This window comes from Rhinolophus sinicus, chromosome 2 (assembly GCF_057876585.1).
Source record: "Rhinolophus sinicus isolate RSI-liver-muscle chromosome 2, RSI-T2T, whole genome shotgun sequence".
Lineage (NCBI taxonomy): Eukaryota > Metazoa > Chordata > Mammalia > Chiroptera > Rhinolophidae > Rhinolophus > Rhinolophus sinicus.
Window position 1 is genome coordinate 14,913,547 of NC_142502.1, and position 12,518 is coordinate 14,926,064.

At 38.4% G+C, this 12,518-nt stretch overlaps 2 protein-coding genes across 4 annotated transcripts in view; one reads left to right on the plus strand and one right to left on the minus strand.

Moving 5' to 3' along the window:
- Positions 1-7,852, plus strand: part of LRP11 (LDL receptor related protein 11) — a 52,252-nt gene extending 44,400 nt beyond the window's left edge. Inside the window, exons 6-7 of the mRNA XM_019746915.3 lie at positions 1,086-1,178; positions 5,934-7,852. Of these exons, the coding sequence (XP_019602474.1) occupies positions 1,086-1,178; positions 5,934-6,088 (248 nt within the window). The 3' untranslated portion in view covers positions 6,089-7,852. The remainder of the gene's footprint in view (positions 1-1,085; positions 1,179-5,933) is intronic.
- Positions 7,853-10,440: 2,588 nt separating this feature from the next.
- PCMT1 (protein-L-isoaspartate (D-aspartate) O-methyltransferase) overlaps positions 10,441-12,518 on the minus strand; it is a 45,454-nt gene continuing 43,376 nt past the window's right edge. For 2 of the 3 annotated variants that reach the window (XM_019746919.3, XM_019746918.3), the window contains exon 8: positions 10,441-11,252. Coding sequence is in view for 2 of the 3 variants with exons in the window: in XM_019746918.3 (XP_019602477.1) it covers positions 11,240-11,252 (13 nt within the window). In the remaining variant the exon portion in view is untranslated. Of the gene's footprint in view, positions 11,253-11,752; positions 11,836-12,518 lie in introns of all 3 variants that reach the window. The other variant, XM_019746917.3, reaches the window with a different exon arrangement.

The following is a 12,518-nucleotide window of genomic DNA, read 5'->3' on the forward strand; positions in this document are numbered from 1 at the left end:
CTTCTGGCTCCAGTAGGAATCTGGAATAACTTTACAGCTGTCCATCATCCAGCTGATTGGTGATCTTTAGTAAATTCATGTATATTTCTTAGTACAAATCACCAAAGAATTTTGTAATATGCTACCTTTAAATAGTCTTATTTCAGTTGCAGGTGTTCTGAACATTTCTGTTGATGAAACGTTCTCTATGAATAAAGGAGCTTTCAATTTTTTGTTTGTTTCTCCATAAAATTCCTCCTGTCCTCAGATCATTTGTAATGCAATGGCCTTAATTAAGCATTGTATTTTCCAAAACTCTCACTTGAAATCACACCACAGCATGAGGGTAACTCCCCTAACTCATTATTATATTGTCAATGTAATAAGCACACAGATGCTATAAATTACTAGGCAGGAAATGATAGAATGGCACATCTATTGTGCCTCAGAACCTGGGGTTAGAAATTCCAATATTTGATCTTTCTGAACATTTGTTCTCAATAGTATATTACAACAGAGTAGAGTGATTCAACAGTTAGCACCGTTTCACTAAGCCAGAAGTGCTGGTTCTCACCAACACGCAGTTAGACCCTGAGGTTAAATCCAGTCTGTGGCCCACTTGCTGCTTGAATGGACCTGGGCAAGTGCTGAACCTCTGAGTCTCACCAGAAAAAATGGCGCAGGGTCAAGGTGAGAAAGTGAAGTAGCATGTGTGAGTGCCTTACGTACACTTTTTTTTTTTTTTTTTTTTAATGAAGACAAAGCTTTCTGGACTTTTTCTGCTTTCCATTGTATGAAGTCCAGAGATTACCCTTGACTTTTCTAACTGAGTTCTTCCCCTCCTCCTCGGGTTAGGGTGGGAGTTCTGGTAGTGTGTTCCCCTTTCTCTGTCCAGTGGTTTTGTACTAGCCACACACTCTGCTTTATTGAATTGGTCACATTAGTTATCTAATGTGTTAGTATCAAACATAGGTCTATGTTTATTCGAGAAATAGATCCTGTAAATCCTTAAGTCCATCCTAAAAAAATAAATAAGCTGCATTTTCATGTCTGTTTCCTAAAGTTTCAGATGTAACTTCAGTATATGCTCTACTTATTTTCCGCAGATAGCGGTTCCTCAGGGAAGAACAAAAAAGAGGAAAATTATATTTTTGAGTCAAAGAGCGATGGAGGAGGGGCACACCCTGCCCCAGAAACAGGTAAATATAAACGTTGGAAATTCACTGCAGAGTATAAACAAACATTTGCAGAACTGCATACCCACTAGTTGAAGATAATAGATGCGGCTGCAAGAACAGTGACCTGTGGATCAGAAGAAATGTATTCACATCTCCTATATCACACTTCAGCTATGGGCTCTTGAAGTAGTCAGCTCCCATCGCTGGCCTTCGGCTTCCTCTTGTATGAAAGTTGATTAGACGAGATCATCACTAAGTGCCTTCCAGGTATAACATTGTGTGAAGAGGCACTCATGGCACCGTGGTTAAGCACATGGGCTCTAGAATCAGAAGCCAAGGCTCAGGTCCTTGCTCACCACTGAACTCTGTGACCTTGGGCAGGTTACCTAATCTCTCTGGATCTCAATTTCCTCATTAGTAAGATGGAGGTAATAACGATACCTGCCTCACAGAGTTGTTAGGGAGAATAAATGGGACAGTTAACAGAAAGCATTTAGCACACTGCTTGGCTCATACGGAGCCATATAAATGATGGCTGTTAGGACTGAGTTATTTATGACACAAGAGTAAAGGTCTTAGTGTAAATACCCAGTTCTCTCTCCAAGTGTTGTAGTGACAAAGACAGAGGACAATAGGAAGAGGGAAAGTGTCAGGATAGAGAGAATATTTAGTAAGTGGAAGAAGAATACCATTATTCCGTAATTTGGGTTGTTTTTAACTAGAAAGAAAACACTTTCAACCTAGTCCTATAGAAAGGCAGGTTTTAGACCTAAATCCCGCAAACTAATCAGTATAAGAAAATTTAGGAGAACAAAATATGATTCTTAAGTTATAGATCTTTAGATCTATCAACGTTGAGAAAGCTTTCTTTTTACCTTAGAGTATTCTTTCTAATATCTGGATAATATTACAGTATAATTTTTTCTTAATTAGGAATATTGGGGAACAGTGTGTTTCTCCAGGGCCCATCAGCTCCAAGTCAAGTCATTGTCCTTCACTCTAGTTGTGGAGGACACAGCTCAGCTCCAAGTCCAGTTGCCGTTTTCAATCTTAGTTGCATTGCAAGGGGCACAGCCCACCATTCCATGTGGGAATTGAACTGGCAACCTTGTTGTTGAGAGCTCACGCTCTAACCAACTGAGCCATCCAGCCACCCTATTACAGTATAATTTTTAAACAACAGATGTGCTGGCCTGCTGGACTTACCCTGCCAAGATATTTAAATAAGAAGAGCCAACCCCAGTCATATGAACAGAATACCCAATTCACCCCCTTCACTGGTTTCTGAGAAAACTATCATGATGTGTTTTAGAAGGGGCTAGAAAACTGTAAATCTCAAATTACACAAATTAAAAACACTGAAGAAATTATGCGAACTAAGTCCTGGAAAGTAGAGAATAATTTTCCGTATTCTAGCAAGTACTGTGTGGAGATTTTGTGTTCCTTGTCATCAAAGCTTTAAACAGGACTCAAATTAGACAATTCAGCAACCTCACATCTGACTTGGCAAATGGAAAATTCCCCTAGATTATATGTCTGTTTTATTGTTATTCTGTAGCCTAAACTCATCTTTAAACAAGTCACGCGCATTTAGAAGGGTAGCCTCTAATCATTTTCCTGTCCTGAACAAGCAGGGCTTGACCACAGTCTCTCTGTCCACTTTGTTTGTGACATAGCCAACCTACGTGGCTTTTACAGAGTGCAGGGAGGACTGACGGCCCTTAGCCATTCAAACCTGCCTTCCTCAGGGTGGCCAGTAGGAGTCTGTCGTAGCTAAGGCCCAAATGTCAGCATGGAGCCATTCAGCAGTGATTCCCGACTCCTCCCGAAAGGCTGGTACGTGTTGGCCTCTCACAGATTTTTATCTTTCGCAATTCTCTCTGGGAATACCAGCCTCACCCTAAACTTTGTTTGGTACCTAACAGTCACTAATGCAACTCCCACATCCCCTCCTCCTGCGCCCACACTTCCAGACTGTTCTGGAGAATCTTCTTCAGGAGTTTTACCTGGGATTCTACAAATACACCAGTAGTCGCAATGCCTTTAGTATGTACTCAGTGCCAGGTCCTGTTGTCTTGAAGAGCTGGCAGCTGTACGTGGAAACAGTTTTCAGCCCAGAACGTCAAAGCTGTCCTGAGTGAGCTGCCTCATGTTTGGTACCTCAAACGTAGCCCTTGACTGTTTGCACCCACCCTCTCTTCTTTCCTCCAATACTAAAGCAAAAGGTGTCCCTTCTTCCAAAGTCAGCCTTTCCCCCAAGCTTGACGCAGCCCCTCATCTCCTCGGGTACGTTTCTCCATCGTTTATTAGCTCTTCTGTTTCCATCTGTTTCCCTGCTGGCTCATTCCCACAGCTGCAGCCACATTCAGACCCCTCCCAGCACATGACAAGCACAATGGTGGCCCTCACCCTTCAGTCTCCCTGTGAATGGATTCCCGGTTGCCACGTCCAGTGGCCTCCCAGCTCACGTCACTGGACCTCTCCTTAGCGTTTCTTTCAGCTGGGCACTTTTCTCTTGAGATCATTTCTTCCTTCTGCTTCCAAGACTCCCTCTCTTGGTTGCCTTCCCATTTCCCTGACCTGTCGTTTTCTGTTCTTCTCAGTTCTATTTTTCCGGCTGCCCTTTTAAATGCTGGTTTTTCTTGGGTTCTTGTTTCTAGCCTCCCTTTCTCTCTGGCAATCGCACCCACTTTTGTGGCTGCAGCAACCATCTTGATGCTAACGGCTCTCACATGTATAGGCCCAAATAACCCATGAGCCTAATAGAGAATTCCACCTGGATCACCTCTAGCAATCTCAATCTGAAAACATCAGAAAATAAACTTACCTCCCACACCCCCGCAGACAAGCTCCGTCATACATCAGATCACTCAAGCAAAAGTCCTGTGAACCTGATACCTGCACCGCGCCTCTCACACCGTACTTCACGTAGAATTCTATCATAGTAACTGTAATACTTTATTGCATTTTTTCATTTAAATGTCTATCTTCCCAGACTTGAAGTTACTAAAAGAACACCTCCTTCACCTTTTGCAGGAGTGCTGGACCCTAACGGTCTGGGGCTGCTCTGTCTGGGCTGCATCCGGGCTTCAGCACTTACTGCACAGGCTACGTCACTTAATTCTTTTTTTTCTTTTTGTTAAAAAAAATGTTTTTTTTTCAGTTAAAAAAAAAGTTTATTTTCTGATGTTTTCAGTTGACATTCATTATTATTTTACATTAGTTTCAGGTGTACAGCATAGTGGTTAGACATTTATGTAACTTATACAGTGATCCCCCTGAATAGTCTAGTACCCACCTGGCACTATGCATAGTTGTTGCAACATTATTGACTATATTCCCTATGTTGTACTTTACATCCCAGAGACTATTTTGTAACTGCTGATTTGTATCACTTAATCCCTTCTCCTTTTTCACCCAGATCCCCAGTCACTTAATTCTTGATGCCTTCGTTCCCTCATTTGTAAAATGGGGATAGTTCTAGTAGCTCATGGTGGTTGTGAGAATGAAATGACTGAAGCTACACAGCCCTGAGAACAGTGCTGGCACTCTTTGGCGTTAGCTTCTTACCTTTGCTTACCAGCACTTAGCTCAGTGTCAGGCACCTACCTGGCTCTTAATGCAGAAGGAATGAATAAATGAAAGAACATGTTATAGAATCAGCTTATGCGATGGAGATTTTGGCTTTTCTCGTTCCACCAGTTGGCAAGATCCTTGCAGCTAAAAATGGTTCCACCGTATCATCTGTAAGAGCGGCCTGACTGTAGAGTAGGACAGACTAAAAATAGAGCCTGCTGAGCTCGATAAGAAAGGCCGATCTATTTTTTTTAGGTTTCAGTTCTTTAGATTCCACACAAACAAGTGATATCATACAATAATTGTCTTTCTCTGTCTGACTTATCTCAGTAAATACGCCATAGAGATCGAATGCACAGTATAATGAGTATAGACAGTAACACTGTACTATAATGTCATGTGATAAACATTGCTTCAATGGCAATCATGCTACAATATATAAATGCATCAAAGTAGCACACTGTACACCTTAAATTTGCAAAAAGCGTATCAAATTTATCAAATAAAAAGAAAGACTGACTGACCTGGGACACCCGCTGTCCCTTCCAGACTCCGGGAAGCCTCCGAGGGCTGCTTCTCGCCAGGTTGTCCAGGACCAAGCCCGCAGGAAACCTCGATAAAGGAGAACTCGAGATTTTACTCCTCAACTATCCTTAGCCGAAATCACACCAGCATTATTTTGAAGTTACTTTCCAACAATGGATTTAGAAAAGGAAATAAATTTCTTAAAGCCCTAATCAGACCGGAAGTCAGGAGTTACTCTATGCCTATTTTAAGAGAATGATCATGTGTGAGTCCATAAACAAAATCTAGGACAATGAAAACATTTCCTGTGGCCACAGCATCTTTACAGTTGTCTGTTTAGAGTCCCCATGACAGTGGATATAAGGGTGAGCTGGCTGCAACCTGTGGACGTACTGATGGTCTCTGTAATTAACTGTAGGAACCTGGTAGAGAATTTGGTTTTAAAGAAGTTTGGGTTAGAGACTTAGGTCTGCCATTGACAGGCTATCAGCTCTTAAACTGATTCCTTAATCTCTGTGCACCTCGGTGAATCTGCAAAATGGTGCTAACACAGGTATCTCCTTAAGAGAGCTCTGCAGATGAGATGCAAGAGCGTGCAAAGTCTTACCGTCTGGTAGATTGTAGCTGCTGTTATTAACCACTGACCTACCCGCTTCACACCTTCCCTTTGCACAGGTGCAGTGCTGCCCCTGGCACTGGGTTTGGCCATCACTGCGTTGCTGCTGCTCATGGTTGCTTGCCGCCTACGCCTGGTGAAACAGAAACTGAAGAAAGCTCGTCCCATTACATCTGAGGAATCTGACTACCTCATCAATGGGATGTACCTATAATAAGTGTCACTTAAATAGCTGGGTGGGACAAGGACACGTTTCACCTAAAATGATACATATATTGGTTTCAGGATATTTGTAACTTGTTTTTCACTGGGCTAAGAAAACTACTGAAAACCCAGAAGATTCTACAATCCCCAAACTTTGTTCTTATTTATTGTAGATTTTCCTTGGGAAATACGTGAAATATTTTGAAATTTAGAGTCTATATGGTTAAAGATTTTACAAATGTAATTGATTTACCTAAGCTGTCCCTGAAAATAGAAATATGTAGTTAGCCAAGGCAGAAAATTTAGAATCTCAAGAGGTGGCCTTAGAATGGCAGTGCTAATAACCCTGTACTTTTTGGAAGCCCCTTGTTGCCTCTGGCAACCTGTACCACCGCGTGCATCGCCTGGGTCTGTGGCCTTCCTGTTCCTCACTTTAAGCTTCCAAAGCTCTGCTTGTCCTTCTCCCCTTCAAACCTGTTTCTGAGAATCGATCTCAAGTGAGTTTATACCTTTGATGAGATGTTACCTATGGCAGGAATATCTAAACTGTAAACCTTACGAACAGGTCAGTGATGTGTCAGGGGAGGTGAATGTGTGTTCTTCCAATGCCTCTGACATCGTGCTATGCAGGTGGCTGCCTCCTTAGGCTGACCTTTGGGAGAAAAAACTCATACTGGATTACAAATACCATTTTCCCCCGAAAATAAGACCTAGCCGGACCATCAGCTCTAATACGTCTTTTGGAGCAAAAATTAATAGGTCTTATTTTGGGGGAAACACAGTAGCTCTAACATGGTCATAAAAAGATACAAGTCAAGGTGGAAGAAGAGACACTGGCAGGTCAAAATTGTAACAGAAACTCAGCTGAGGGCAAAGTGAGCAAGGAAGAGGATTAGTCCTTTATTGTATTTACTCAACACTGCTTGATGGTCTAGAACACAGCAGCTCATTTTCAGTCACTGGGTTTCAACATTAGTCTGTGTTGATGGAAGAGAAAAATGCATTTAAATTGAAAAGCAGAACCTGGAGTCAATTTCTGGGTGCCGCTTTTATAAAAATGTCACATGTTTAAGTATCAGCAGTTTCTTTCATCCAATGGAATGAGTTCTTCCCATTATTTAATGCTATAAAATGTTATGTGTCATTAGCTAATGCCAGGCTATGTATTCCCAGAGTACGAAAGAGTTTTGCACAAATTTATCTTTACAGAAAACAGGCATCTAGCTTAGCATCTCTTCTAATCCATAGGATTGTAAAGGCAAATTATTTGCATCACCAGTCATTGCCAGGATTACACATTTTCTAGAAAATACTGTAGAACACATTATGTTCACACTGAATCTGAAACAGGTTGTTTGTTTAGTAAAGAGCTTAATTTAAGTTGGAGATGTAACAGAATACATTAACAAATGGAAAGTTAATTCTAGTAAAATGAAATTGATTTTTATTTTCTGAAAACTTCAAGCATTTTGTTGAATGTTAAGAATGGAGCAAAATTTTAAACTTCTCAAGGGCAGTTTAGAGAAGTGACTGCGAATGAACTTCAGCTGTTTGTACTCTGCACTGATGCTGTGCAGTTTGTTTTTCTATGGAAGGATGTCACCTATAGCCATACCCAATAAAAGAAAAACTGTTGAGGCATGTCTTTCCGCACATCTTTTATACATGAAGAAATTAAACAATTTAGGATTGTTATGGTGTTGAAATACTTCAGAAAAGATGTCCTATATCTATGTGTACAATATTCCTTTAATAAATTGTATTTTATTCTTAAGCCTTCTTTACAACTTTTTAATATAATCATAAGGTGCTGATATTTACTGAGCTGTTACTGACCTGGCTTTAATCATCCCAACCCTATTGTACAAAGAGGGAAATTAAGGATTAGAAGATAATCACGGTCTACAAAATATTTATATTGTCGAATGGATGAACGGGACTTTTTAAAGTCACCTTACCTGTCGATTACATGATTGAAGGAATTCTGCATCTAAGGCCAATTTAAAAGTAATTTTAAAGAGAAAGTTGTCCACAATTTACCTCCCAGACACATTCTTATGTTTCACATCTCATTTCCTAAGAAACAGCCCACCTACCCTGTTTCCCCAAAAATAAGACCTAGCCGGACAATCAGCTCTAATGCGTCTTTTGGAGCAAAAATTAATATAAGACCCGGTCTTATATTAAGACTGGATATATATATATATATATATATATATATATATATATATATATATATACACACACACACACACACATATATCTTTTTTACTGGCACTGTATTTGAGCCATTCTTTAAGTACAATGGGGACAAAACACTCACTTCCTGAAAAATGGTAGAACTTGAGGGAGGTAAAACTAAAATCCAATAAGAACTCATTTGTTTTACTGAATATAGTTCTTTAATAACACAGTAAGCTATAGGAAATGATGATTTATACCCTGCAAGAATTATGTTATTGGTGTTTTGAACCCCATTTAGAATATTTTTAAAATTACTCATGTTTATTTCATGTACAATACTAGTATTCAATTACCACAGGCAGAGTTCTTTTAGTACCATACCAAACTATTGGAAATTTATTAACATTTAGCTAAAAACTACAAACACCTACCTCTCTAATGAAACAAAATTAAGAAGCTTTATTTCTTGGCTGATAATCAGATGTCAAGAATAGCTTCAAAGAATTTGAGTATTAGGATATTACTAAAAAAAGTTATTCTATTTTAAAACACACTAAATTTTTAAGATGCTTTAGTATAAGTACATTATCGTCAATTTAAAAAGCATAATAAATTTTTTTGGAACAATGAGTTCTTTAATTAAGGCAATGGGATTTTAAATATTTCCATGGACAATGTTACTGTACTATTTCCCCCCAAATACCACTTTTTTTCTAATGTTATAGTTGGGAAAGAGTTGAAACCCTCATTAGAAACTGGAATTTCAGTTTTAATTCTTAATTGAGAGGGCCTTTAATAAAATCAAATCTGTAAAAAAAAAAACACCTTGTTGCAACAGGATCTCACTAGACTGAAACTTTGAATGAAATTTTCATTGTTGCCCTTCATATTATGTAAAGGAATCACTTCTATTAATGAAAAATGAAATGCTAAAATACTTTAGAAATTAGGAATAGTAAAGACTAAAGAGATTTCTTATCTCTGACCAACACATATATAAATTCAACTCTCTTAAAAGAGAAAAGCTCTTAGACCTACTTAAAATTCATTATTTCCATCTCTACCCATTTACTATGCCCCCTTAAAGTCCATTCATATTTATTCAGTATTTAAAATATTTAACTCACCAACGTGTGAAATCCAAGAGCAATGCTTGGCATAGCATTTATCTATACCAATCAGGTGACACTTTATACAGTGTCCCCTCAACCAGACTGCAAACTCTTTAAGAGTAAGGGCCTTTTTCTATCATCCCAAGACCTAATACAGGGATTTACATATAATAAAACGTTGGTAATGGCTATGACGGATACAGACTAGAGCATAAGTTTAAGAATTAAATCCTAAAGAATACTTAACCTTTGAAACTAACTTAAATGACACTGAGTCCTGGACCAAAAGGGTTCATGGCCTGGGTCCAGAAGCAATACCAACAGCAGCATCTGAAACCAATAATGAACTGAAACTCACAAGTTTTTGCCACCAACTAATGCTAGTTTCCTGTGCCTAAGACCTTGCCCAAGAGATAGTAGTGAAAAGATGTACGCATAATTGTAAGCCATTTTTAAAGAAGTAATGTCTAAGGCTTCCGGAGGTGGGGAGAGGTGCCTCACAGTTCACTAAGGATCTCTGTGTTAGAATCATACACACTTATACACTAGAGGGAAAGGCTTTGCTGGGAGTGCTAGTTCTGCTAGCTCTAGAACTTATACTGCTTCAAGTTCTAGAATCCTGAGAAAAACTAAGATCTCACTGCAAAACGTTATAAAACCACAACCTTTAAACGAGATCTCAAAGTGCTACTACTACCTTCTTAGACACTGATTTATAGTCATTATATGAATAAGTCCATGTGTAGGTGAGATGGGTTTTGATAAATTTATCCTCAACTTTGCTCTCCCCTGACATCCAGTCAACTCATTCACTCACTCATTCAACATTTACGGTACATCTACAAGAGGACAAGCTCTGTGTTAGGCAAAGAAAAATGATAAATGAGGTATCCTTGTCCTCACGAAACAGAGTCGCATTCTACAAATCTACAGTTCAGTTAATGCTCCCACCTTCCCAGATTTCACAAAATGGGAACCACAGAAACAATTTTTTCTCCGTGATCTTGCTCAGCATTCTGTAGCCGGTGAACATGCTGTTCTTCCTTCTACATTCAAACACCACCAATGCCTCTTTTGCTTTTAACTTTATTTGGCAAAGCAGCACTGCATAAACTGTTCAGGAACTAGGACACAGCTTACACAGCACGTGAAATTCATATACATTATCAGCAGCAAATTAGAAACAGAAGAAACAATATTGAGCTACAAGTCTCCTATAATTTTTAACGGGAGAAAGGAAGAACTATGTCAGTTATGTCCAATCTGAACAGCCGAGTGTTAAGGGACATCACCTGCCATCTTCTTAAGTTTTAATATTTACAAATGCTTAGTTTTAAGGTAAAAAGCAGCTGACTGTATCTACAACATGCTATTCTATGACACCACATCAAAAGCTTTAAAAAGGAAGCTCATCTCTATTTTCTTAGTAGCATCTAACAGACATCCAAAAATCAAAGAATCTTAACTTGTGAATGGTGGTATTAGCTGATGCACAAAAGCAATCTGATAAATTAATATTGGAACAGAATTAAGTGTCTAAGAAAAAAATAACCACTCCTCCAAATCAATTCACAAACTAAGTTTTCCATTTTGCAGAAACCCTTCATTTAATATTTTAAAGTAAAATGTGGGCAAGTTGAAGTCATAATACACAGATGCATACTTTGCATTCTTTGTCTACCAATTTGGCTTCAGTGCCTTTTTGAAGAATTAGAAACCCTATAAAACCACACATTTTCATGCTGAAAATAATAGTGTAACAAAGTCCAAAACAAGCTGTGATGCTGTTGGTTTTCAAAAAGGTTTGAGGACTGAGATGAGCAATCCACTGTAATTATTATATTCTGGTCAAGCTGATGTTGCTTTTACAGTTCATCCCTGGGAGGAAAAAGAGAAATATATAAGTAGGAGTGACATACTACCAAATTTGGCTTTCTAATAGTTTAGATACAGCTATTAAATCAGTAAGAATACACTGATCCCCAAGCAATATTAAAAAAAAAAAAAAGGAGCAAACGATCTCAAGTCCAAGCAAAAATGGAAATCAGCCATTTCAAACATCTCTCATGCTAATTCCAGAATGAAGTATGAAAATAAAAGGGCCTCAATTCTTTACGTTTTAATTCTATAGATAACCTGCTTCCTTCAAGACCAAAAATTCAGAAAAATGATAACTTTTAGATCTAGGATCTTGCTAATACTATTTGTTGTAAAATGACTTGAGTATTTAAGAGTTCAAATAATTTTTTACAGTTACATTCACAAAATTGGACAAAAATTTCACCTTTCGCTTCGAGTATCTGTTAGCAATTGCTGAGTGGGTCAATCTCAACCCAAAGTCTTTGGGAGAAAAAGCATCATCTGTAGGTACAATATACCTGTCAGCGGATTTCATAAGGCAGCTTTATCAGCTCCAAAAGAAACCACTCGCTCAGCCAGGTGGGGAGCACTGTACCAGCAACTGCCAGTGAGAGGAAGGAAGGAATAAAAATGCAATCTAAAATAAATGGTATGGTATATCAATTATACCTCAATCAAGCTGTTCAAAGTGAAAAAATAAAGCTACCAGAAAAGCCTAAAAGCTTCATATCCGAGGGTAATCTGAGTGACAAAAACACTGGTAAACATTCAAGTACTTCAGAGGCAAAGAAGTTTGGTATTTGCAACAAATATCCAATGATTCAGGAAAAACATATTACGTGTGTGTGTGTGTGTGTGTGTGTGTGTGTGTAAAGAGGGAGTGAGAAAGCAAATGCGGAAATGTGGAAAAATGTTAGTAATTGGCAACTCTTCATGAAGAGATTCAGGAGTTCTTTGTACTATTCTTGCAACCTGTCTCTAATAAAAAGTTTTTAAAACATTGTTTAAATAAATTTGAAAGGAAGGCAAATAAAGAGCAAACATTTCCCAGGTAAGTAGTGAATTAAGGGATTATCAGATACTTAAAAAAACAAAAACTGAATTTCATAATAGTGCAAGAAAATATTTTAAAAATTATTTCTCCCATATGACACAGGTCATACAGTACTGGATTTCCTTTTAAACAATAAAGCATCAGTCTAGTTCCTCTTAATATATTCTTCTAAGTAATTTAAGTACCATAAGTCTCATAGAATGGCTTTTACTTAAAATCATGCAAGCATT